Source organism: Hemiscyllium ocellatum, chromosome 8, assembly GCF_020745735.1.
Source record: "Hemiscyllium ocellatum isolate sHemOce1 chromosome 8, sHemOce1.pat.X.cur, whole genome shotgun sequence".
Lineage (NCBI taxonomy): Eukaryota > Metazoa > Chordata > Chondrichthyes > Orectolobiformes > Hemiscylliidae > Hemiscyllium > Hemiscyllium ocellatum.
Window position 1 is genome coordinate 44620950 of NC_083408.1, and position 25811 is coordinate 44646760.

Here is a 25811-nt window from a genome sequence, read left to right on the forward strand (position 1 = left end):
TGGTTCATTCATTATGTTTGCTAATCTCTGACTCACTGGTTGTGCTTTTACTTCTGAGACATCTGGTGTGGCTTTAAAACTCACCTGAGGATTTTGAGCACCAAGTTTTGATTGCCAGTGCAGTGTTGAGTTACAATTTGGGTTAATCTTTTTAAATGAAGGTCCTAACTGCTCTCTTGAGTAGATGTTTCAATTCCAATAGTATCAGGAGATGAGCAGGACAGTTCTTAAGGATAACGTTCATCTCCTAGCAATTCCATCAAGCATGTTTTCGTTTTTATTGGTCTTCTGGGCCTACTGTTTGTAAACACTTCAAAATAAATTAATTGCCTCTAAGAGCCTGAGGAGTGGTGCGGTGACTCACAGCACCAGGGTCCCGGGTTTGATTCCAGCCTCTGGTGACTCCAGTCTGTGTGGAGTTTGCACAGCCACCCCGTGTCAGGAAAAATGTAGAGTAATATTTAGGGGAATGGGTCTTCGTGGTTTACTCTTCAGAGGGTCGGTGTGGACATAGAGTCATAGAGATGTACAGTATGGAAACAGACCCTTTGGTCCAACTCGTCCATGCTGACCAGATATCCCAACCCAATCTAGTCCCACCTGCCAGCACCAGGCCCATATCCCTCCAAACCCTTCCTATTCCAATACCCATCCTGATGCCTTTTAAATGTTACAATTTTACTAGCCTCCACCACTTCCTCTGGCAGCTGGCAAGTTTCCACACTGTAGGAATTCTATGATTCTATAATGAGAGAGATCTAAATAAATCAGTTATTTTACGTAATGTCAGCAGTTTGACTTTTCTCATATTTAAAAAGGAACACGTTTCGAGCACAAGGCTAATTAACCTATGAAATATGATCTGACCATTCTTGGTAAATTCCAAAATCAAAATGAGTGTTTTCATGTTTTTTTATGTTTTATTTTATGTTTTACAAATATCATGTGTGAATTGCAATTTGTAGCCATTTGTCTTATTTGTCCAAATAGTGAACTTGAATCATTGTTATCAGTCCATTCCCTAATCACTGACCTCATCCCTCCACTTAATGATAGAGCAGACTTTTCATAATCTTTGCAACCTGTTCAATTCTAAGATGAACCTCCACCCATATACTTGCTCCCTAACACAAAGCTGCCAGCTTTCACCTCCATCGTGGTCTCTGGTCCTGTTTCAACTCATCTGCTAAAACTCTCGTTCATTCATTTAGTATCTCTACACTTAACTGAACTAGTGCTCTCCTGTCAGGACTCCCAAACACAGATCTTGTTCCTGTCACCTCTGCACTTATTGATCTATTTTGGCCTTTTTTAAAAATTTACTTTTCATTTTCAATCCTATATTCCACGTCCACACACTCTATCTCTCTAAATCCTACAAGAGCTCTGCATGTTTCCCAATACTGGCATCCTGCCTGTTCTATATTTTAATTGCTCTTCATTGTGGTCTTTCCTTCAGATGCGTTGACACTGAATTCTGGAATTCATGCCCAAGTGCTCATGGACTCTCTTGCTCTCTTCCTCCCTCTCTCCATTTAAAGCACATTTTTTTAACCCCGGGCAGCACGGTGGCTCAGTGGCTAGCACTGCTGCCTCACAGTGCCAGGGACCCAGGTTCAATTCCAGCCTCGGGCGACTGTCTATGTGGAGTTTGCACATTCTCCCTGTGTCTGTGTGGGTTTCCTCTGGTGTCCAAAGATGAGTAGGTCAGGTGAATTGGCCATGCTAAATTGCCCATGGTGTTAGGTGCATTAGTCAGAGGGAAACTGGTCTGAGTGGGTTGCTCTTTGGAGTATCGGTTGGACTTGTTGGGCCGAAGGGCCTGTTTCCACATTGCAGGGAATCTAATCTATTGCGACAGTCCTGAGATCTTGTGTGAAGTCACATTTTCTTCATTAATATTCCTAAATGTTTTTGGATGTTTTACTACATTAAAGAATTTAGGTAAATGTAAGTTAATCGGAAGTCTTAATGCTGTAGTGTAATGATGTGTGTAATGAAGTAGAGTTATCTGAGCTACACAAATTTCTGAAACATGATGGGATCCTGGGTTCATTATCCTTAATTTCACTAGATAGCTTTTCAACGTACTGGAATGTTTTAGGATTGCCTCTTACAGCAGGAGATTTTGGCCATTGTGGTTCATTGTATTGTACTCGTCTTGTTTTGATCCAGGTTACATTGATTTGTCAAAGCGCAGAGTTTCACAAGAAGAAACTATAAAATGTGAAGACAAATTTACTAAGAGCAAGACTGTAAGCATTCTTTCTTTTTTTTTTAAAACATGTATTTAATACATTGTATGAAAGAATTTAGTATTGTACTGATGGGCTCCTCAGCAGCAGCAACTGAGTACAGCTGACTATTTTTTTAAAAAGTAACACACTGAAAAGAATGTGCTTTTATGCAGGTTTTTGTGGCAGATACTAATGCATAACTTGTGTGTGTGTGTGTATATATATATATATATATACAATATTTGGACATGTTCCTTGACTCTGTTAATGTGACAACGAAGGTAAAGATTTGGTACGGTAAAGATATTAGCAACATTAGTATTGCCAGTCCTTCCCATAATTGAACCCACATCTGTCGATTTGAGGAGTTTGCTTTTGCTGTGCAGTATCTAGGCAGATAATAGTGTAACCAGTGAGCAGTATGACAAAGGAACTTGTACTTTGTTTGAAAGGGACATCGTGATCCTTAAAAGTTCACTCACATATGTGCCTACATTCTTGCATTAACCCACTTGTGAGAAAAAATGTTGTCCAGTCCTTTAGTCCAGAGTCATGAAGGAAATGTACAGAATAACCATTATAACAATTCAATAATCCCTTAAATTTAAAAACACTCTGCCTTGTCTAGTTATGTTAAATATGGTTGTTTTTGGTCAGCTTTCATGACTTCCAAGTATTAAGTTGGAGCTTAATGGCATCTATTATTGACAAAGTACTTAGCCATGTCTCTTCTGTTTGTATGTGTTTGTCCAAGGACCATGAGCCTCTTTGGACTACCAATTAAACTGGGTACTACTCTCCCATTAGTGAATTTTTTTTCAGGCAACACTTGATGTCTTTGCAAGAAGGTTATTTCTCACGTGAATGACCCCTTGTAATCAATGAAATAAAACCTATTCTCTCAGACTGATATCAGTTACATATGCCAATCTAATACTTGACTCTAATAGATGAAACTAATACTTTTGAATTAACTCTTTTAAAAACCCTGAATCTTGCACTGAAAAATCTTTCAATTTTATAATAAATACGCTCTAAATATGACAGGTAAAAACGATGACTGCAGATGCTGGAAACCAGGGGGCAAAACCTGCGCCCACACCTCCTCCCTCACCTCCATCCAAGGCCCTAAAGGAGCCTTCCACATCCAAAGTTTTACCTGCACATCCACTAATACCATTTATTGTATCCGTTGCTCCCGATGCGGTCTCCTCTACATTGGGGAGACTGCACGCCTCCTAGCAGAGCGCTTTAGGGAACATCTCGGGGACACCAGCACCAATCAACCACACTGCCCTGTGGCCCAACATTTTAACTCCCCCTCCCACTCTGCCAAGGACATGGAAGTCCTGGGCCTCCTTCACCACCGCTCCCTCACCACCAGACACCTGGAGGAAGAAAGCCTCATCTTCTGCCTCAGAACACTTCAACCCCCAGAGCATCAATGTGGACTTCAACAGTTTCCTCATTTTCCCCTTCCCCCACCTCACCCTAGTTCCAAACTTCCAGCTCAGCACTGTCCCCATGACTTGTCTTACCTGCCTATCTTCTTTTCCACCTATCCATTCCACCGTCCTCCCTGACCTATCACCTTCATCCCCTTCCCTACTCACCTATTGTACTCTATGCTACTTTCTCCCCACCCCCACCCTCCTCTAGCTTATCTCTCCACGCTTTAGGCTCTCTGCCTTTATTCCTGATGAAGGGCTTTTGCCCAATACATCGATTTTACTGCTCCTCGGATGCTGCCTGAACTGCTGTGCTCTTCCAGCATCGCTAATCCAGAATCTAAATATGACAGCCTACTTGGGATTGAACAGATTTAAAATAATCCATCAGTGTATCACTGACGGACTTTTGCATTGTTGAATATGTCTTTCGTGTGATGTTTCATGTACATTTCTCTGATTTTTATTTGTGTAGATACAAATTCAAGGCATTGTTCTAAGAATCATGGGGAGTTCTGGTGTCCCCAACAATTAGCACAAATTGATTGCCACTTTTGACATTTTACAAAGCTCTGATTGCACTTCAGTGGGAATTCATTACTAGGAAGTACTTTGATATCTTTCAAACAATGGTCTATCATTCTAATGAATGTTCTTGTATAAGAACAAAGGCACATGTGTTTACTTCTTTTCAACAGGTATATAGCATTTTGCGACATGTGGCAGAGGTGCTCGAATATACTAAAGATGAACAACTGGACAGTCTGTTTCAGAGAACTGCCTGGGTCTTTGATGAGAAGTACAAGAGGCCTGGATATGGAGCTTATGATGCATTTAAACATGCAGTTTCGTAAGAAATAATTTAGTTGTACTTCATTGAAGAGGCGGGAGATTTGGAGAAGTTCCTCATAAAATTGATTTATATTAAAACTTATTTTGCAGACCAACTGATATAGTGTGTTTAAGGACTCCAGGCTAAACCCTTACCAAGAGAATCCTGCTACCTGTATTAGGGCTTGCTGTTGAGAGCCCTGTTCTAAGCTGAATTAGTTATCACGTAACTTTTCCAGAAGTATAAAAAATTTAATAGGATAAGCATGTATCCTATTAACACTGTAGCTGTGCCAAAGAAATCTAATTTAGCGTTCAACTCATCTGAAGCAACTTGGTTGCCACTTGATGGCAGCAGTTCCATTCTTTATTGACCGGATGCAATTAAATTGGAGAATTTTAAGTGGAATGTACCTTTCTTATGACACCAACTCACTTAATCAGGGAATGTGATGGTGTAGTGGTAATGTTACTAGGCTGGTAACCCAGATCCGAGGACTAATGTCCCAGGGACAGCAGTTCAAATCACAGCACAGTGAAATGTGAATTGAATAAAATCTGAAACCAAAGCCAGCCTAATAGTACTTGTTTAACCATTGTCCTGTCTGGTTCACTTTTTCGTACCTCATCTGATTTAGCCTACATGTGATTCCAGACCACTGCAATATTATTTACTTTTAATTGCCCTCTGGAAAACCATGGAGAACCAAGCAGTGTAGGACAATTAAGGATGGGTATCAAATACCAGCCTTGATAGTGATATCAACTTCCCAATTCTAAACAAAAATTTGAGCTGAATTTACGCAATAGCTTGGCTTTTCAAAATGTTTCAATGCATTCAAATAACACATTGCATCTGAGTACCATTAGTAACTTATATTTTATCAATTTACAGATTTTTTTTGAGTTTTTCATGCCGGCATTGAAATGCTTCTTCAATGCTAGGCCTGAAATTAAAGTTCCATTTCAGTACTCCCTCCGTAACTCATTCTTACCAAGTACATTATCTAGAATTTTGAATTATATTGATTTTAAGTTTGGTTTTGAAATTTTAAATTCACATTAAGTGTCATTCAGTAATGCTACTATATAGTAAACCAACTGCCATAAATTAATATGCAGTGTTAAAAGGGTAGAATCACCTTAGTCTTACCACTGCACTGTCTTAGAGAACGATGACGGGTGTTAGTTTAACACAAGGGGCACCATTCCTCAGGCAAGGGGAAAGGTTGAGAAGGAGAGCCTTTCATGGTAACCTCAGTTGGTGTGGGAATTGAACCCACGGTGTTGTCATCACCTTGCCATTTAGGCATCCAGCCTTATCATCTTCCTGCAGTCTTAAAAGAGAGTAAGTTATGATGCAAGTTAAACATGATCCAATAAAATGATTGAACAGATTTCAATGGCCTATTTTTATGTTGCCATTAGGTTTTTTTTTATTTTTTAATTATTTAGAATCATCAGAAATTTATGGCACAAAAAAAGTCCAATGAACTGATCTGGTCCGTTCTAGTCTGTTATTGTAGGTACTGATAATTTGAAGGATCTCAGCTTGCCATGTGGATTCTTTAGACAAAATCAGCAGTAATTTTGCATCAAAGAGGAGACTCCACACTTTTTTTTTAAAAATGATGTGAAATATCTGGTGAAGTTCAGAGAAAAATAAAATATTGTATAAATACTCAACCCCAGAGCATCTCAAGAATTCTTCACAATAATGTCCTCAGCCTAACTGTCCTCAGCTGTTCCATCTGTGGCCTTTCTTCCATTTCTAAAGTCAGAAGGGGTGTTGTTCATTGATTGTTAAATGTTCATTGCCAGTTATGGTTCCTCTGATACTTAAAAACACTTTATCTGTTTACAGCAAGACCTGGGCAAAACCACAGTGCAAAGCTAAGTTCCAAGCAGTGACCCCCTTCCAACAAGAGAGAAACTGACCATTACACTTGATGTTCAATGGCATTACCATTATTCAGTCATCAATATCTTGGGACTTTGACCAGAAGTTGAACTGGGCCAGTCTTACCAATACTATAGTGACAAGAATAGGTCAGAGGAGAGAAATCCTGCAGTGAGTAAGTCATGTCCTGTCCCCCCCAAAGTCTGTATTCCGACTACAAGATAGAATCTGGAGTGTTAAAGAATAGTCTCCACTTTCTCAGTTCAGTGCAACTCCAACAATGCTCTAAGCTTGATACCTTCCAGGACAAAGCAGCCCACTTGATTGGCATCCTATCCACCACCTACAACATTGACTCCCTTCACTGATGCACTAGCAGCAGTGTGTGCTATCCACAATACACACTGCAGTAATCCACTAATGCATCTTTGACAGCAGCTTCCAAATTCGCAACCTCAACCACTTAGAAATTAAAGGGCAACAGTTGGGAGCACCACTACCTGCAAGTTGCCTGTGAGCCACACGTAATCCTGACTTGCATATTGCTGTTGGATCAAATTCCTGGAACTGCCTTCCTGACAGTTCTGTGGGTGTCCCTCCATCCCAAAGATGGTGCAGTGGTTCAAAAAGGTTTCTTTTTTTGAATCACTGCCTTCTCCTGGACCATTGAGGATGGACAATAACTACTGATTTCCATCGCCTTCAGATGAATTAATTAAAAAGCATGGCTTTCCATTGTGTCTTGTTTAAGATAAGTCAGACATTGAATTTAAGTCTGTTTGTTTTCCTGTAATTAAATTGATCGTGTCTGAAGGTAATTTCAAACATTCTGGCTTCATTCAACCCAGTGCCTCCAATAAGTTATCCCTAATGTACATTCCTAGATAGTAACTATTAGTACCTTGTCACACCAGTATCTTACAAAAGGCTAATCTTATAATCTTATTTGGCAGATGCCATTCCAGTCAGGTCAGTAGATTGTGAATAGGTGCAGCAAGACATCTCTCTTTCCACCTCTGAACACATGTGCACACCTTTTAAATGTTTCCAGACCAGTAACCATGAGAGTAATTGTAAAATCGTACTGCTGTTGAGTTGGGATCCATTAATTCCCGACAGATGAAGGATTTCCAAGGTCTTCCTGGTATGTATAGACAGTCCCTTGGTTCCATTGATGAGTTCATTCACAAGTCAATTAGCACAAAATTCTGAACAAAATGAAGGACAATATTAAGTAGACGAAATGATCATATGCTGGACCTTTAAACCATTGTATAACATCACATTTGTAAATCAGGGACCCCCTGTATATAACAAATTTGTTGTGACACCATGGAAATTTCCTGCATGTTCAGTTCTTTCACCTTCAAGCTTGCCTTTCTTCCTCATCCATGTAAAGTTGAGGTTTTGTCATCTGACTCTTCTCTTTGCAACAATATGCAGACAGTCTTATGTTGGTTTCTTCATTATACACATAATTTGCTGTTTTTGTCCCCCCAACAGAGACCCTACAATTCTTGACAGTCTCGACTTGACAGAAGAAGAGCGGGGAGTATTACTGGAAAATATCAGACGACGTCTCACTCCACAGGCTGTTAAAATTAGAGCAGGTGTGTCTAATGTAATTGTGCAGTGTATTCAGAACTGTCAAAATGATGCAAGCTGAGTCGGATATATCAAAAACTACATGTCCATTATATTTGCTAATCATTCTGGAACACAGATGTATTAAGACAGTACCAGCATTCTCTCTTGTCCTCCTACTCCTTGGAGAAAGTAATGATTTTCTAGTGGCTGGTTGTCTTCCTGAGCTTGAATAATGATTGCTGTATGGTCTGGGGCACGTAAAGAGATGATTCAACATGTAACTTAATCACAACATTAACTATAATGATCATGCTTCTATCAAACATTTTAAGGTTTGTTTGTAAAGACCATAAGAAAAGATCAGCATACTTTTGATCGCATGCAATTTAATGTTCATTCTCCTTTCTTCCCTACCAAGTTGTCTGCCTTCAGTTTCACAGACTACAATATCATTTATTTTCTAGGCTTTGAATCCTCACCGCCAAGTTAATTAATGTCAAGTTTCTAGTAGATTGTTTAAAATTTTATTTTAATGCTATTGTTGGTTGGACTTTGACCCTGGACTTTGAAACTGTCGATTATGGTAATTTATTTAAACTTAAATTCGGTTAAATATTGTTAAGTAGGGCAAGTAAATCAGTTTATTGTTGTCTCGGTCACTTTAGTTGGCTTCCTCTTACTATGTACAAAGCATCTTCTTTTACCGCCTGAGAGTACTGCACAGGTACACGAGGCCTGTGTTTTGTGTGTGTGTCTGTGTGCACGCACATTTAAAATATGTAGTTTTGCAACATCAGAGAGAACCAAACTCTGGATATGGTTCAGTTCTGACCTGGCTTCAAATATATTGCTATTCCCCATCACCAAAAATCAGTCAGCTACCACTTAATTAAATATTTACATAAGAGAAGTAAGATTGTAGAACACATATTGACTGATGGGGAATTAATTCTGCAATTAATGCAGAATCCCTTGATTGATAGATGATATCCTATGGAGAGAAAGGAAAATGAGCTGATTTCAGAATGAGGTTTCCTTGTTGACTATACTATACACCATGCATTCTGTCTACCTTTTCGGCAAACCTTTTTTATTTTTTTTTTGTCAGTCAACTATTTTTGCTTTTTATGTCAGTTTTATTGCACAGTATTTGCAAAACAGAAGCAGGCCATTCAGCCCAATGAGTGATGTTTGTTACACATGAGCCCCCTCCAGTTCTCCTTCAGTTAAACTTGTTGGTGTACCTTATTTCTTTCTCCATTTTATCAGCTAGTTTCTATGCCTCTACTAGTTACTTCATCTGCACCTTGTAGCTGAAGACTTCACATTCAGTTGAGGTTTCTGGTTCTACCCTCCAGCTCATGAGAGATTGTCTGTCTGTGGCTTAATCATTTAAGTCCTTTTGATCTCTCTTGGGTCATCCTTCAGCTTTGTTTTCTAGAGAAATAAATCTCAGCCTGTTCTGTCATTTTTAATATATATAACCTCTCAGCTCTACCATCAGTCTAACAAATCTTGTGCACCTTCTGTGCTTTCATATCAGTTTTATACTGTGGAGAGCTGTTTCGTAGTACATGAGAGTATAGAAAGCACGAGTAAGCTATTCTGCCCCAGGGGGCTGCTTTGTCTTGAGTAAGATATTGGCTGATAAGATTGCAGCCCTAACTTCCAGTTGCCTGCCTGCTATTTCTGGAGTCATCAGAAAAGTTGAAGATTTTACCAAAGTGAACAAAATTTTGCAATTTGCCTGTCTTTTTAGACCCAGTTTGATAGCTAGTTATTGACTGTCTTTACTAATGAAAGAAGTGCCTTCCTATCCACCCTGTCTTTGCCTGATTATATCTTGCAGATCTCTATCACCTCCCCCCTTAAACTTAATTACTTCGAGGAAAATAACCCCAACCAATCCAATTGTTCCTCATAGCTTAGGCCCTCTAGCCCACATAGTATCATGTAAATCTCCTCTGCACTGTCATTAGTGTAATTGCGATCTCCCTTTTAATGTGTTGACTAGACTTATGGACCTATGTTTTGTACAGTTCCTGTGTAGCCTTTTTTTTCAATCTTGTAATCTGTGCTTGGGCTAATAAAGATAAGTGTCTTATGGGCTTTCGTAGTAATCTTTACTATTTGACCCATCACCTTCAGGCACCTGTGTTCCTGTATCTCATTGCTGTTCTCCTCTGTATTAAGTATACAATTTGGTGCTGTCAGTAAATCTTGAAATGGCACTACTGAGTCCAAATGAAATATGTAAATGGTAAATAACAATGATCCTAGCACCAAATCCTGTGACTTGCCTGTTTCCACCTTCTGCCAATCTGAATAACCATGTTTTACTTCTTATTCAGTTTAATGTTTCGCAACCAGCTACTGTTCGTTCTGCTACTGTTGTCCTAATTCTGTACGTTCTGACCGTATTCCTGAATTTGATTTGAAATACCTTACCTTGTTTTTTTTGGCAGTTTTAATTACTTTGCTAGCCTATCATGCTTTTAAGTAGTTTGTTTACTTGTGTCCGTAGATCATGTGCTCTTCTACACAGTTCAGTTTCTGATTTTCAAAAGATGTGGATGACCTTTTTTAGTCAAAGTGCTTCACTTCATATTTATCTATATTCAAAGTCAGTTTGCTAGTTAACTGTCTAGTCTGTGGTATTTCTCTTGTCTAATTCGTTTGGAAGATCATGTGTAGTTGCATCTTTTCTTCAACAGAGAGTTCCTTACTTTGTACTTCAAGACTCGCTTAAGATTTTCAATTATATTTTTGTCTTCAACCAGATATTGAAGTTGCATGTTATGGATACGAAGGTATTGATGCTGTCAAAGAGGCACTTAGAGCTGGTCTAGACTGTTCTACTGAACTGATGCCCATTAAGGTGAGCGTTCAGATGATAAAGCGTTTTCCAGTAGTTGTGGCTCAATCCGATATTCGTGCCGCCTTCTTGCAAATGACTACAAGATCCCTTTTTTTTTTGGAAATAAAAACAGGATCAGTTCAAAATGTTTGCATTCTCTGAATCTTGAGGTCTGCCTAATTTTGTCTTCTCTACTGAGCAAAGTTTGGCTGACTGATTTGACTGTAATCTTAATGACTGGGCAGTATTCATTATATAATGATGATGAGTTATATAAGACCACTTGAGTTGTTAAGAATATATTCATTTGTTCAGATTTATTTTTCTTGGATATGTTTGACTCCGTGCTTGGGAGCCTCCTGTGAAGCGCTTCTGTGATGTTTCCTCCGGCAGTAATGGTGGCTTGTCTCTGCCGCTTCCGGTTGTCGGTTTTTGCTGTCCGCTGCAGTGGCCAGAAGCGCTTCACAGGAGGCTCCCAAGCACTGAGGATGTCACCTAGACAGGGGACGAAACGTTTGCAACACAAACTCCCAGCTCGCGAACAGAACCACAACAACGAGCACCCGAGCTACAAATATTCTCCCAAACTATGGTTGACTCCATTATGCAATCTCAAGTAGACTAAAATAAACAGTGGGAAAATGTTTTTAAAGCAACAACTCAGAATGCTCCACCTTAAATACATTCTATTTTAAAAAAAACAAAAAAAATCATTTCTTACTAGACAATTTAATACTATTAAGTTAACAGAAAAAGTTTACAATGTTCCCAAGAGTAGTAGTAAGCTTGAGAATTGGTAGGGTTTTAGAAATTTGTAAAATGACAGTTGATGACCTAAGCAAGGAAGGAAGGAAAGAATGAGACCAAATTTAGGTAGAAAAATGGTAACAAGATTGTTAGTATATGAAAAGGAGAGTTATTATGATAAACATTGATCAGTTTTAGAGACACTGACAAGAAAAAGTGTCATGAAAAATAAGAAAACGGCTGAGGTTTTGAAAAAGTATTTTGTATCTTCCTTCTTAATAATACATATGTCTGATACAAGTGGTGGGGTTTTGAGGGCAAATAAGATGGTAATTGATACCAAAATAGAGATCGTGTTGTAGAAGCCTGAGGGAATAGAAGCTGACGAACATGCCACAACTATTTTAATCACCCTATAAAATGTAACAGCGAGCTCAGAGGTGGTGACTGTAATTACTTTGATTTCTGAAAATTCCAATATTTCATAAAAGTCCCCAGTGATCGAAAGCTAGAAAATGTGAATCCTCGCCCAATACAGAAAAGGTGAAGAGAAAATGAGGATTTACAGGCCATTTAGCTAATAGCAGACTTCAGAGAACTGCAATAATCACTTATTAGGCAGTATTATCAATGCTCTTAGAAAGTTACAGTATGATCAAAGTCATGTCTTCATGAAATGAAATTTGCATTAAACAAATTTTAAGTATGTAACTAGTTCAGTAAATGGTAGGAGTCAGCAAGTTCAGTTTAGTTTAAATTTCCAAAAGAGATTCAATAAGCTGCCATAGGAAATGTTCAGATGTACAGATGGAGGATTGGTTAATATCCCGATAGAGTCGGGATAAATTGGGAATTTTTAAGTTGGCTAACTGCGCTTAGTGCAGTGCCCCAAAGATTAGTGCTTGTGCTCAGAGTAGTGTCAAAATTGCTGGTTGATCCAAAGTTGTAAGCTGAAAGAAGGATACCAAGAGCAAAAAGATTTGACAGTTTAAGTCGGTGAACAACATATGATATGGGTAACATTGAGTTTGAGAAATTTGGATGTACTTGTACAAGAAGCATGTTCAGGCAGGTGCATCTGGTCATTTGGAAGGCAAATGATATGTTGCTCAAGTATTGGAAAATGAAGTAATTTCTACAGTTATTAGAAGGCTTTTGTGAGACAACACCAGAGTCCGGTGCACAGTTTTGGTCCCTATATGTAAGAAAGAATATACTTAATTTTGGAAGTGTTACACTGAAGGCTTATTTCATTGGTTTCCTGATATGAGAGATTTGTCAAATGAGATCTTGTGTGAATTGGGCCTTGTGAAGATTAGAAGATTGAGAGTTGAAACAACAAGATTCTGAAGGAGGGTTGATAGGGTAAACAGAGGTTGTTTTCCATGGCAGGGAATCTGGGACATTGTGTCACGGCTTTGGGATGAAGTGTCGATCTTATAGGACAGAGATGAACAGTTTCTTCAGTTGGAGGGTTGTGAATCTTTGAAATTGTCTATACCTGAGAGCTGTTCTTTTACTGAAAGTAACTAAAGTTAAATTGATTAGCTCTTTGACCTCAGGAGAATAGACACAATGGACTAAAAGGTTATATTAACACATGGACTTTTTGGGCTAGCATAAAATTAGAATTCAAAGAAATCAATATCTTTAGTTTCCAATCATCCATTAAACTTAAAGCCACAACACACAAGAGTTGTAGATAATTTGGAGCATGGAAGGAGGCCCTTCAGTCCAAAGTTTCCATGCTGGTCGTCAAACATCTATTCTAATCCCATTTTCCAGCACTTGGTTTGTAGCCTTGTATGCTATGTGTTTCGACTGTGATCTAAATAGTTGTTAAGTGTCTTGCGGGTTCCTGACCTGACCACTCTTTTAGGGAGCAAGTTAGAAATACCCATAAGCCTGTGTTTTTTTAAAAAAAAAGCTCAAATTCCCACTAAACTTCCTGCACCTTAGCTTAAAACTGTGTCCCTTTTGTTATTGATCTCTCTGTCCCACCTATGCTCCTCAAAAACTTTTACACCTCAGTCAGATCCCCATCAGCCTTCTCTGCACTGAGGAAAACTAACCCCAGCCTATTTAGTCTCTCTTCATAGCTAAATCTCTCCAGCCCAGGAATATTCTGGGGAATCTTTTACAGTCCATCTCACGCAATCACATCCTTCCTATGTGTGGGATATATCCATTCCTTTCTATGGTGATTGAACTACACACAGTACTCCAGCTGTGGCACAGCTAATGTTATATGCAGCTCCATCATAACCCCCTTGCTCTTGCATTCAGTATCTTGTTTAAGAAAGGAGAGTATTCCATATGTCGTCTTAACCACCGTACCTATCTGTCCCGTTGACTTCAATGACCTATTGACATGCACACTGTCTCTCTCAACCCCGAGGAAACAGGATCAATCATTCAACACGTCCTCCCAAAATGGACACCACGATATTCAAATTGGCGCAGGAAAGCAGACGTATCAAAGAAATAATTTTCTCTTTCTTTCTTCCCCCTTTAAAATAATAGACACTAAAAGTCATCACCCGAATGCATTTCCCCAGTTTGGTGAGATGACAGCAAATGTATTTCTATCATACTTCCAACAAAAGTGGAAGCTGTTGAGCAGCAACTACCAACCTTTTTTTTACTACATGACCAATCTCAATCTCCTATTTAAATTTGCCATACTCATTACATGTAGCATTTACATCTTTTCCTCATATATCTTTTATCATGGACAGCATCTTTAAACTTGAGATTCTGAATTTATCGAGTATGGTGCTGGAAAAGCACAGCAGGTCAGGCAGCATCCAAGAAGCAGGGGAATCGACGTTTCAGGCATAACCCCTTCCTGATGAAGGGCTTATGCTCAAAACATCAATTATTGTGCTCCTCAGATGCTGCCTGATCTGTGCTTTTCCAGCACCACACTCTCGACTCTGATCTCCAGCATCTGCAGTCCTCACTTTCTCCTCTCGTTCTAAATTTATCTGCATGGAATTTGTTACTTCAGTAATTTCAAAATTTCCTGACTCCTCGTGAGCTAAAAGTTCCTTGGTGAGAGGTTTCAAACTGTTGGTGCTTCTTTGCAGCTATCCTCTTTTTTTCAACCTTAGTTTCCCTCTTAAATCCCTGCCTCACAACCACATTGCAATTTCCCTCCCCTCTCTCCTCTTCTCCCTCCTGGTAGCTTTGCCTCTTCAAATGGAGCATTCTCAATTTAACACCTCCACCTCCCTCCACTGAAGTCTTCCTGCTATCTCCCATTTCAGTGGCAGCTTCTCTTTCTTTACCCTCACTGTTGCCCTTAACCTCCATTTCGCTCGCTCTTTCTGTTGCACTCACGTTCCTTCCTCCTCCCCCTCTCACTATAGACATCAAGTACTACCACAAAACTGTTGACTTGCATGGCTTGAATTATGGCTGCAGCACATCTGGTTTATTTTACCTAATTCATCAATATGCGGAGTGGATCATAATTTGCGTGTTTTGGCATGTTTGGATTTTGTATCAAGAAAAGTCTTGATTTGTTCTTTAAAGCTCGTGTTTTTCTTTGTAAGCTTCCCCTCGTGTTATGGCATGCAAGACCTTCATGTATTTTGAAGGCGTTGTTATTGGTCTGTGCTCATGAAATGAGGTTTTTAGAAACTCTTTCTGATAGGAACTACTTTGTTTTATCAACCTTATTTTTGTGCAAGTTTGTTCTTTGCTTCAGAACTAACATTTAACATCAAAATGGAGAAAGAACACTTCTAATTGATGCAGCCCTGCGTGGTAAAAACAAATAATGGATGAATAGAGTCTCTGAAAATCATTGTAAATTGAAATGTGTTTTCTGCAGTATTTAAGAAAAAAAACCTGAAATTGTCTTGGAATTTTCGTAAATGAGTGTGAGAAAATAGAAAAAATTAAACGTTTTCTTCTTTGTTAGTTTTCCTCAAGTCCTGTTGCTCTCTGGAGTACAGTTTCACATATCCCCAGTGCTCTGATCTCCTACCCTGATCAGGCTTCTATGGGTAGTGCATATCGTAAACTGGTAGAAAATATCTCCATTATGCTTTCTGTACTCACCTTGACTGATACTCAACTTGCAATGTGCCACCCTGGGATTTTGGATCTGACAGCTCAATATCAAGCAGTATTGCTCATTGGAAATGTTGTGAGTTTTGATTGAAATTTGGTACATTAGAGCAAAGCCTGTCGTCTTCAACCTAATTTGTGGTTAAAGTCTGGTTGAAGATTTGTAGCTCGGGTGTCCGTTGTTGTGGTTCTGTTCGCCAAGCTGGAAGTTTTTGCTGCACACGTTTCGTTCCCTGGCTAGGGAACATCATCAGTGCTATTGGAGCCTCCTGTGAAGTGCTGCTTTGATGTTTCTTCCGGTATTTATAGTGGTTTGTTCTTGCCGCTTCCGGGTGTCAGTTTCAGCTGTAGTAGTTTGTATGTGGGGTCCAGGTCGATGTGTCTGTTGATGGATGTTCTTGCCGTTTCCGGGTGTCAGTTTCAGCTGTAGTGGTTTGTATATGGGGTCCAGGTCCATGTGTCTGTTAATGGAGTTTGTGGATGAATGCCATGCCTCTAGGAATTCCCTGGCTGTTCTCTGTCTGGCTTGTCCTATGATGGTAGTGTTTTCCCAGTCAAATTTATGTTCCTGGTTGTCTGAGTGTATGGCTACTAGGGATAGCTGGTCGTGTCGTTTTGTGGCTAGCTGATGTTCATGGATGCGGATTGTTAGCTGTCTTCCTGTTCGTCCTATATAGTGTTTTGTGCAGTCCTTGCATGGTATTTTGTAAACTACGTTAGTTTGGCTCATGCTGGCTATTGGGTCCTTTGTTCTAGTGAGTTGTTGTCTGAGTGTGGAAGTTGGCTTGTGTGCTGTTATGAGTCCTAAGGGTCGCAGTAGTCTGGCTGTCAGTTCTGAGACGCTCCTGACCTATGGTAGTGTGGCTAGTCCTTTTGGTTGTGGCATGTCCTCGTTCCGTGGTCTATCTCTTAGGCATCTGGTGATAAAGTTGCGTGGGTATCCGTTTTTGGCGAATACCTTGTATAGGTGTTCCTCTTCCTCTTTTCGCAGTTCTGGTGTACTGCAGTGTGTTGTGGCTCTTTTGAATAGTGTCCTGATGCAGCTTCATTTGTGTGTGTTGGGGTGGTTACTTTCATAGTTTAGGACTTGGTCTGTGTGTGTTGGTTTCCTGTGTACCCTTGTGGTGAATTCTCCGTTGGGTGTTAGTAGAGGAACGTGTTAGTAGAGAGAACACCCAACGGAGAATTCACCACAAGGGTACACAGGAAACCAACACACACAGACCAAGTCCTAAACTATGAAAGTAACCACCCCAACACACACAAACGAAGCTGCATCAGGACACTATTCAAAAGGGCCACAACACACTGCAGTACACCAGAACTGCGAAAAGAGGAAGAGGAACACCTATACAAGGTATTCGCCAAAAACGGATACCCACGCAACTTTATCACCAGATGCCTAAGAGATAGACCACGGAACGAGGACATGCCACAACCAAAAGGACTAGCCACACTACCATAGGTCAGGAGCGTCTCAGAACTGACAGCCAGACTACTGCGACCCTTAGGACTCATAACAGCACACAAGCCAACTTCCACACTCAGACAACAACTCACTAGAACAAAGGACCCAATAGCCAGCATGAGCCAAACTAACGTAGTTTACAAAATACCATGCAAGGACTGCACAAAACACTATATAGGACAAACAGGAAGACAGCTAACAATCCGCATCCATGAACATCAGCTAGCCACAAAACGACACGACCAGCTATCCCTAGTAGCCATACACTCAGACAACCAGGAACATAAACTTGACTGGGAAAACACTACCATCATAGGACAAGCCAGACAGAGAACAGCCAGGGAATTCCTAGAGGCATGGCATTCATCCACAAACTCCATTAACAGACACATGGACCTGGACCCCATATACAAACCACTACAGCTGAAACTGACACCCGGAAACGGCAAGAACATCCATCAACAGACACATCGACCTGGACCCCACATACAAACTACTACAGCTGAAACTGACACCCGGAAGCGGCAAGAACAAACCACTATAAATACCGGAAGAAACATCAAAGCAGCGCTTCACAGGAGGCTCCAATAGCACTGATGATGTTCCCTAGCCAGGGAACGAAACGTGTGCAGCAAAACCTTCCAGCTTGGCGAACAGAACCACAACTAATTTGTGGTGTACGTGTCCAAGCAGGCCCTTTTAAAATAGGGTTTCGGATAGTTGAATTCAATCAAATCATTAAGTTTAAGTTTGTTTTTATTTAGTTGGATCTTGGAAGTCCATATTTTGTTTTTGATTTTACATTTCAATGGAAGTGTTTTCTCTTGGTGCTGCTGTTTTCCTTGTCGTGTTGTCTTTCCAACTGCAAACTATTGTGTCAAATTTTTATTGCACAAGACCTCTGTGTAGGAGGATATTTTAATTTAATAACCATCATTGTTTGTTTAATACTGAGAGCTCTGAACGCAATCAAGAGCTTGTATTCCCTCAGAGAAGGCTGGCAGGAAGTTTAGAAGTCCTAAGAATGTTGAGTGATGTTTTTGTGATGCAGTAAGTGTAGGTCGGATATTTCCATTTCCAGTTAAAATCTAAACTAGGGGCCATAAATAAAAGAGAATAAATAATAAATCCCCAATAAGGAATTCGAAGATAAATCTTCAACTGGAAAAGAATGTGGTAGCTCTACTGTGGTTTAGTTGAAGAGGATATCATGCTTTTTTTACGGGAGTGCTAGATTTGAATAAGGAGCAGGGGCAAGCCTGTTTTGCCATTCAAGACAAAGTTGACTGGTCCATGTTCCTGAAATCTCTGGATGGTTAAAACCTACCAATCCCGTATAAAATTAATAGTTAAATTGGTATCAATAGCCTTTTGCAGAAGAAACCTCTACATTTCTACCACACTGTGCCAGTGTTTGCTCATTACACATCTGAAAGATCCAGTTTAAACTTTTGGACTATACCCCCAGTACTAGATGCCCCAGTCAGCGGAAATTGTTTCTCACCATGAGCCCAATCTGTCCTCTCTAATGTCTCAAAAACTTCTTTCAAATCATTGCTTAACATTCTAAATTCCAGAAATACATGCCTAATCATGTAATTCCTGCATGTAATTTAATCCTTGACGTCTAGATTTTATTGCGGAAATCACTCCCTCCCAGCTTTTTATATCATTCCTAAACTGGTGTACCCAGAATCACTTTCTGTATTTCCTGCGTTCTAGTCCTTTAGTTATAAATACTTGAATTACCTTCATTGTTTTGTTGATCTTCTATCTCTTCATGGTTTTTAAAAACATCTTTGTTCCTGAACCCCACACTCTCTTTAGATCCCAACTATTTCCAGCTTTTCACGATTTAAGAGGTACTCTGTTCTGTCCTTTCTAAATCAAAGACAAGGGTGAGACCATCTATGTATGTTGAAATCCGTTAGCCTCATTTTTGCCAATTTCAATTAATGTGTCAGTATCTCTTTGTAGTTCAATATTTCAATCCCAAAGTGTTTACAATGCCACCTATATTTCAGTCACCAAATTTGCATATACACATCTAAGATAAGATTAGATTAGATTAGATTAGATTAGAATCCCTAGAGTGTGGAAAAAGGCCCTTCGGCCCAACAAGTCCACACTGACTCTCCAAAGAGTAACCCACCCAGACCCATTCCCCTATATTTACCCCTGACTAATGCACCGAATCAATATGTCCCTGAACGCTATGGGCAATTTAGCATGGCCAATTCACCTAACCTGCATGTCTTTGGATTGTGGGAGGGAACTGGAGCACCCGGAGGAGACCCATGCAGACACCGGGAGAATGTGCAAACTCCGCACAGACAGTCGTCCAGGTTTGGAATTGAGCCTAGGTCGCTGGCACTGTGCTAACCACTGAGCCGCCGTGCTGCCCAATCCCATCATTTACATCCTTAATAAATACAACAACTAATTGAGGTTCCAAATGATCTTTGTCGGTCACCTCTAGTCACAGTCAGTCCATTAGAATGCCTCCCATTATCCTGAAATTCTTCTTCAGTCACTCGGCCAATTTCCTATCCAAGTCAGCTAGTTCTGTGGATTTCAGTTGAAGTGAGGGACTTTTTCGAATTCAGTTCCATGTTGGCTATCACTGAGCAGCTGGAAAGTTTCAAGGTGTTCAGTTATGTTATCCTTATACATGGAGTCTGCTGGTTTCTTGACAACACATGTTTGGCTGACCGATAATTCCCTATAAATTGTCTGGAGAATTTTGCTGTTTAATAAGGATGTCAATCTAAAGAAGCAATTCCTTCATTTAGAGAAGTCTGGAAGATGATAATTGTAACATTTCCAGTGTTCCCACCACTTTGTTTTTATGCACAGGATTTTAAATAATCTGATCTGCAGATTTGTCATTCTTTTGAGCTATTATTTTCTTTGGCACTTTGAGTATACTTATATTAACTTTGATGAATTCCTGTTCCTCATTCAGTTTTGATATGGAGTCCTAGAGTTGTACAGCATGGAAACAGACCCTTCGGTCCAACCCGTCCATGCTGACCAGATATCCAGCCCAAGCTAGTCCCACCTACCGGTACCCAGCCCATATCCCTCCAAACCCTTCCAGTACCCAGCCCATATACCCATCCAAATGCTTCTTAAATGTTGCAATTGTACCAGCCTCCACCACTTCCTCTGGCAGCTCATTCCATACACGTACCACCCTCTGTGTGAAAAAGTTGCCCCTTAGGTCTCTTTCACATCTTTCCCCTCTCACTCTAAACCTATGCCCTCTTGTTCTGGACTCCTTGACCCCAGGGAGAAGACTTTGTCTATTTACCCTATCCATGCCCCTCATGACTTTATAAACCTCTATAAGGTCACCCCTCAGCCTCTGACACTCCAGGGAAAACAACCCCAGCCTGTTCAGCCTCTCCCTGTAGCTCAAATCCTCCAACCCTGGCAACATCCTTGTAAATCTTTTCTGAACCCTTTCAGGTTTGACAACATCTTTCCGATAGGAAGGAGACCAGAATTGCATGCAATATTCCAACAGTGGCATAACCAATGTCCTGTACAGCTGGAACATGACCTCCCAACTCCTGTACTCAATACTCTGACCAATAGAGGAAAGCATACCAAACGCCACCTTCACTATCCTATCTATGTGCGACTCCATTCAGTCCTGAACATGCAGGAAGTTTACTATTGTCCTCGTGTGCTATGCCAATCAAATGACTCTTCTGTACAGTTGTTTGTGTTTTCCAACAATAAAATAAAATCAGCTTTGCAACAATATATATGAGGCTATGTGATTTGAGAAGCTGACTGTCAAATTGTTCACAGCAAATAATGACAGTTATATTCAAGGTTAATGTAATATTGGCCCTTCTGTCTGGAGAATTTGCATTATATGAGGATATAAATCCCACATCAGCCACACAAAACCCTGGTTGGATCTAGATTACAGTGATACCTTTTGTTAATTCTGGTATTTTGTACCTAAGATGTTACCACGAATGGCAATTTTTCACTTCACTCTTGCATTCCTGTACCTGAGTACACATGACCATAAGACCTAATTGTAATTTCCCATTAGCTTATTGGGAATTTTAAAAATGAATGTTATATAAATATCTGTTGAAGGGTAACAAACTCTACCATTTATTTCAGGGTAATGGGAATAGAACTTGATGGTCAGATCAGCAAAACCATAACACGTTCCTGGACTTTTACAAAAATTGTAATTGCAAAAGCATTAAATTAATTGAATTGATTATAGAATCGTACAGTTCAGTAGAGCCCTTTAGCTCATCGAACCCATACCACCAAAAGTACACTGCCATCTACGCAAGTCCTTTTTTCTCACTATACCTGTAGCCTTGAATATTATAACATTTCAAGTGTCCATCCAAGTAGTTTTTATTTAAAAAGGTTGTTAGGTTACCTTACAGGCAACTAACTAGGTTACCTAACTAACCTAGCAGGCAATGCATTCCAGATCCCCATCACCCACTGGGTGAAAAGAAATTGGTATTGTAACATGATTTGGAGCAATGATATACATATCCAATAATATGATTTAGTTGGTTCAAATGAAAACTATTGACATTGTGCGAAATTTAATAAATTTGCATACGTCTACATGGTAGCTTGTTTGGTATTATCTGGAGAACTGGTTCAAGAGTATTGTAAAACACATCATGAAGTGATTGGATAAAATTTCAGATTGGCTTGATCTGTATCAGCTAAACCTTCTTTTACACAAAGTATTTAGGTGAAATTTAAAACTCTGGAAGTCCTTTTTATACCAAGAATGATAGTTGATCAAATCTTCAGTCTCTGTTTCTACACTTGATTGAAGATGAACATTCACCAATAATTGCACTAGTGCTTAATTTTTAATTACTTTTCTAGATAAATCTAATAGCTCCTCCAAGGTACGTTATGACCACCACAACACTTGAGCGTACAGAAGGCCTTTCCATTTTAAACCAAGCCATGTCTGCAATTAAAGAACGGATTGAGGAGAAAAGGGGCGTGTTCAACATCCAGATGGAGGTCAGTACTGTATTTCCTTAAGCTGTTTCTACACACATTCCTTCCATTCTCTTTATACCAATTTCTTAAAGTCCAGGAAGATTTGGATGTTGCTTTAAAATCAAGTCTGTGCCTTGCCATTATGTATTTTGTTCGTGAATAACATCACTATGCTACAGAGGTTGAGATTTGAACATACTTTTTGAAGAAGCATGTGAGCTTTACAAACTAATTTAAATTAGTTCAGACAAGCAATAGGGTGATGAAGATAGGCATGAGCATTTTGTGCAAATCACTTGCGGTTCTAATCATTCATTTGGAAGAAGTATTAAACGTAATCTGGAATCTTTCCTAAAGCTATTAAGAGAAAATGACCTGATCCTATCTCTCATTCTGGTTTGAATCAAATCAGCTACAGCACCAGGTAACTGAAAAAAGAGGTCTGTTTGGCTTGAGTTCTCTTCCTCTCCCATGTATTTAGCTTTAGTTGCAGGATTGAAGTGCAACTCTTTTCAAAATTTTATATCTTTTAGCTATTTTATTGAAAAGGTAGTGTGATAAGCAGATGGGAATCTTTTGCATTTAACTTGTTGCATTTCATAATTGTTAATAAGAGTGACAAGTTTATTTAAGGGAAGATGGTAGCAGTGTGATGTTGTCATTGTGTCAGTGGTCCAGAAACCCAGACTGATGCTCTGATAATCTGGGTTCAAATCCCATTTGGGGAAATTTGAATTGAGAGCATCTAAATACAGTGTAAGGGCACTATGGGGGCCAGTGCTAAATGCTGTTCACTAATGTCCTTTTTTTTTTGGAAGAAGGAAATCTGTTATCCCTACCCAGTCTAGCCTACATGTAACTCCAAACCCACAGCAATGTGGTAACTCTTAACTTCTCATTTGGTTGAGCAGTTAAAAACAGCTGAGAGATGCAAAAGCCTTAATTTTCTATTAACATTGCTTTCCAAACTTGTAATCTGTATCAAGTGCTTTCACAATTTTCACACATTGTTCATTTTTCTCTGATCTTCGTAGCCTAAGGTGGTTACAGATACTGATGAGACTGAACTGGCAAGACAACTTGAGCGACTGGAGCGGGAAAATGCCGAGGTTGATGGAGATGATGATGCCGATGAAATGGAAGCAAAAACTGAGGAGTAATTAACTGCTAGCCACGAGGCGTTTGATGAGGGAAAAACAAAACTCCATTCATAACACAGACCCCAAAGTTATCAGTATTGGACGTATCCAAAAGACTTCATGCAAAAGTATTTGATTTTTTTCATTTACATAGCTTGTAATTGGTAATTGTTCTGATACTTTTATTTTTCTTCAGTTTCAAATAGAAAATATTTCACGCAGTTTCCATAGTTTGTGATTTGGAAATTTTCCTGCTATCTTTATTTCACAACTGGAACAGAGAATGTCGCAAACGTAGTCAACATTTTTGGACTATAAGCTATAACAACCACTAACACCACCAACATCATCCCCACCCCTCCTCCACACCCAGAAAAACACTTGGAAATTGCTAAATAATCATCCTGGAGTTCTGCAAGAATTGGTTCTGTGGGAATGAGAAAAAAGCTTTTTGAGCAAGATTGTATTCAAAACATTTAACAAAAAAAAATAAACATTGGTAAAATGAAGTGATCTTCGAGACTCTCAACATTTTTTTTCTCATGTACCATCAGATGCATTATATTTGCACACTGCAAGGCAAGTCATGGTAGGTATCATCGCAAGTTTACAGCTTGTTGCACTTTTAAAGTTTGAAGCTCAAGTAGATGCAAAAAATTAAATAGTTTTAATCTATTTCCTGCTGCTTCTGCAGTTGAACCTGCTTTTTATTTGACAGTTATTGATTGATTGAAATTTTGATTGCAAGTCCAAATCACTCATTTATAAATATTTTTCATTTTGAGAGGGAGCTTGTGTAGAATTGCTAATTGGCATTGCTTCCTGAATTTTAGGAAGGTTGTTCTCATTGGTTGGGATTTAGTTAATTCTGTCCTTGGTCAGAAGATGGTCACACAGTTGCAGGTGAAGTTGTCATTGTGCACAGCACCAATTTGTCCTCATTCTACAAAACATCAGCCAAATTTATTACCTGTTGTACTTGAGGAATCCCAAATGTTTGAAGTGTAACTCACAACCGAAAGTGAAGTTGCAAGATATTGAGCAATAACATATCACAATGTTATATATTACGCATATTTGCTTACGGGATATGGGCAACACCAGCCAAGCCAGCATTTATTTGCCATCCCTAATTATCCTGGAGAAGATGACAATGAGCTACTGCCTTGAATTGCTGCTGCCTGTGGAATATAGTGGCACTCGTGCTGTTAGGAAGGGAGTTCAGGGTGTTGACACTGCAACAGTGAAGGAATGCATCTGTTGCCCTTGTCCTTCAAGGTAATAGAAGTTGGAAGTTTGGAAGATGCTTTCAGAGGTATCTTTGTGAGTTACTGTCATGCATCTTGTGCACACTACCACTGTGGTGGTAATAACGAGGGAGCCAAATAAGTTAACTACTTTGTCATAGATGGTGTTGAGCTTCCTGTGTGTTGGAACTACCAGGCAAGTGGACAGGATTACATTATATTCCTGAAATGTGCCTTATACAGGATGGACAGACTTGCAGCATTTGTAGCCTCTGATCTGCTCTTGTGCCTGCCATATTTCTACAGCTGATCTAGTTCAGTTTTCGTCAATGGTAAACCCAAGAATGTTGGTCGAGGAGGATTCTTTAGTGATGATGCCATCAAATATCCACAGGCAATTGTTACAGAAAAACTATTTTCTAATCAGCCTGTTCAGAGTTTATTGCTCTCATCTGGAACAGGTGGGACTCAAATCTAGGCCTCCTGGCTCAAAGATAGGAATACTACCACTACACCAAAAGAGTCTTACATTCTGTTGTTGGGGATCGTCATTGACTGGCATTTCATAACCATTTCATATATTTGAGGCTTGACCGTACTGGCTGGATTAGAGATCTCCAGCCTGCTACATTTGTCCACTCTTGTGATTGGCCAACTTGTGACAGGTGAGGCTGTAATGTCTCTCCATGTCCAAAATACTGGGGGTGAATTCAGCTGCTAAACCACCTATTCACAAAACAAAATTTTACTGTCACTATTCATTTCCAAATGTCTACAGTTACAGTAGTGCATTTGTTAAACACCAAGTATTAAATAGATATAAAATTCCAACTGCCAACCTGACTCCCTAACTATGGGAATTGCATTCATTGATATCTTTGCTAGCAGTGGTTTTCTGAACTGAACCAGGGTGAAAATAGTTTCAATTGAGCTTTTATATATTTTGGTGTTAACAATGGTTACTGAAAAATGTTTAACACATTGTGGGAGGTGATGTCAAACTTAAGTACACCGTTATTTGTGTTGGCTTTGATTTGAACTATATAATGTTATAAGAATTATGATATAGTTTAAATTTACACCAGGAATGGGCAATGCTTTAGGCTACAGAACAACCTCTGCATACAGAAGTTATATGAGGATCATAAATGCTCATGCTTAAAAAAAAAAGTTAAATATCAATTTAGGTGCAAATAACTTTTTATTGTAATACCATGATAATATTGTATTGCAACAACTAACCAAATCAGCAAGAATAGC

General features: G+C 39.4%; 1 protein-coding gene across 2 annotated transcripts in view; it reads left to right on the plus strand.

The window, feature by feature from the left end:
* eif2s1b (eukaryotic translation initiation factor 2, subunit 1 alpha b) overlaps positions 1 to 23813 on the plus strand; it is a 28509-nt gene extending 4696 nt beyond the window's left edge. For both annotated transcript variants that reach the window (XM_060828889.1, XM_060828888.1), the window contains 6 exons: positions 2176 to 2255; positions 4384 to 4535; positions 7920 to 8026; positions 10784 to 10881; positions 22043 to 22186; positions 23200 to 23813. In XM_060828889.1, coding sequence (XP_060684872.1) covers positions 2176 to 2255; positions 4384 to 4535; positions 7920 to 8026; positions 10784 to 10881; positions 22043 to 22186; positions 23200 to 23325 — 707 coding nt within the window. In that variant the 3' untranslated portion in view covers positions 23326 to 23813. The remainder of the gene's footprint in view (positions 1 to 2175; positions 2256 to 4383; positions 4536 to 7919; positions 8027 to 10783; positions 10882 to 22042; positions 22187 to 23199) is intronic.
* The last annotated feature ends 1998 nt before the right edge of the window (positions 23814 to 25811 follow it).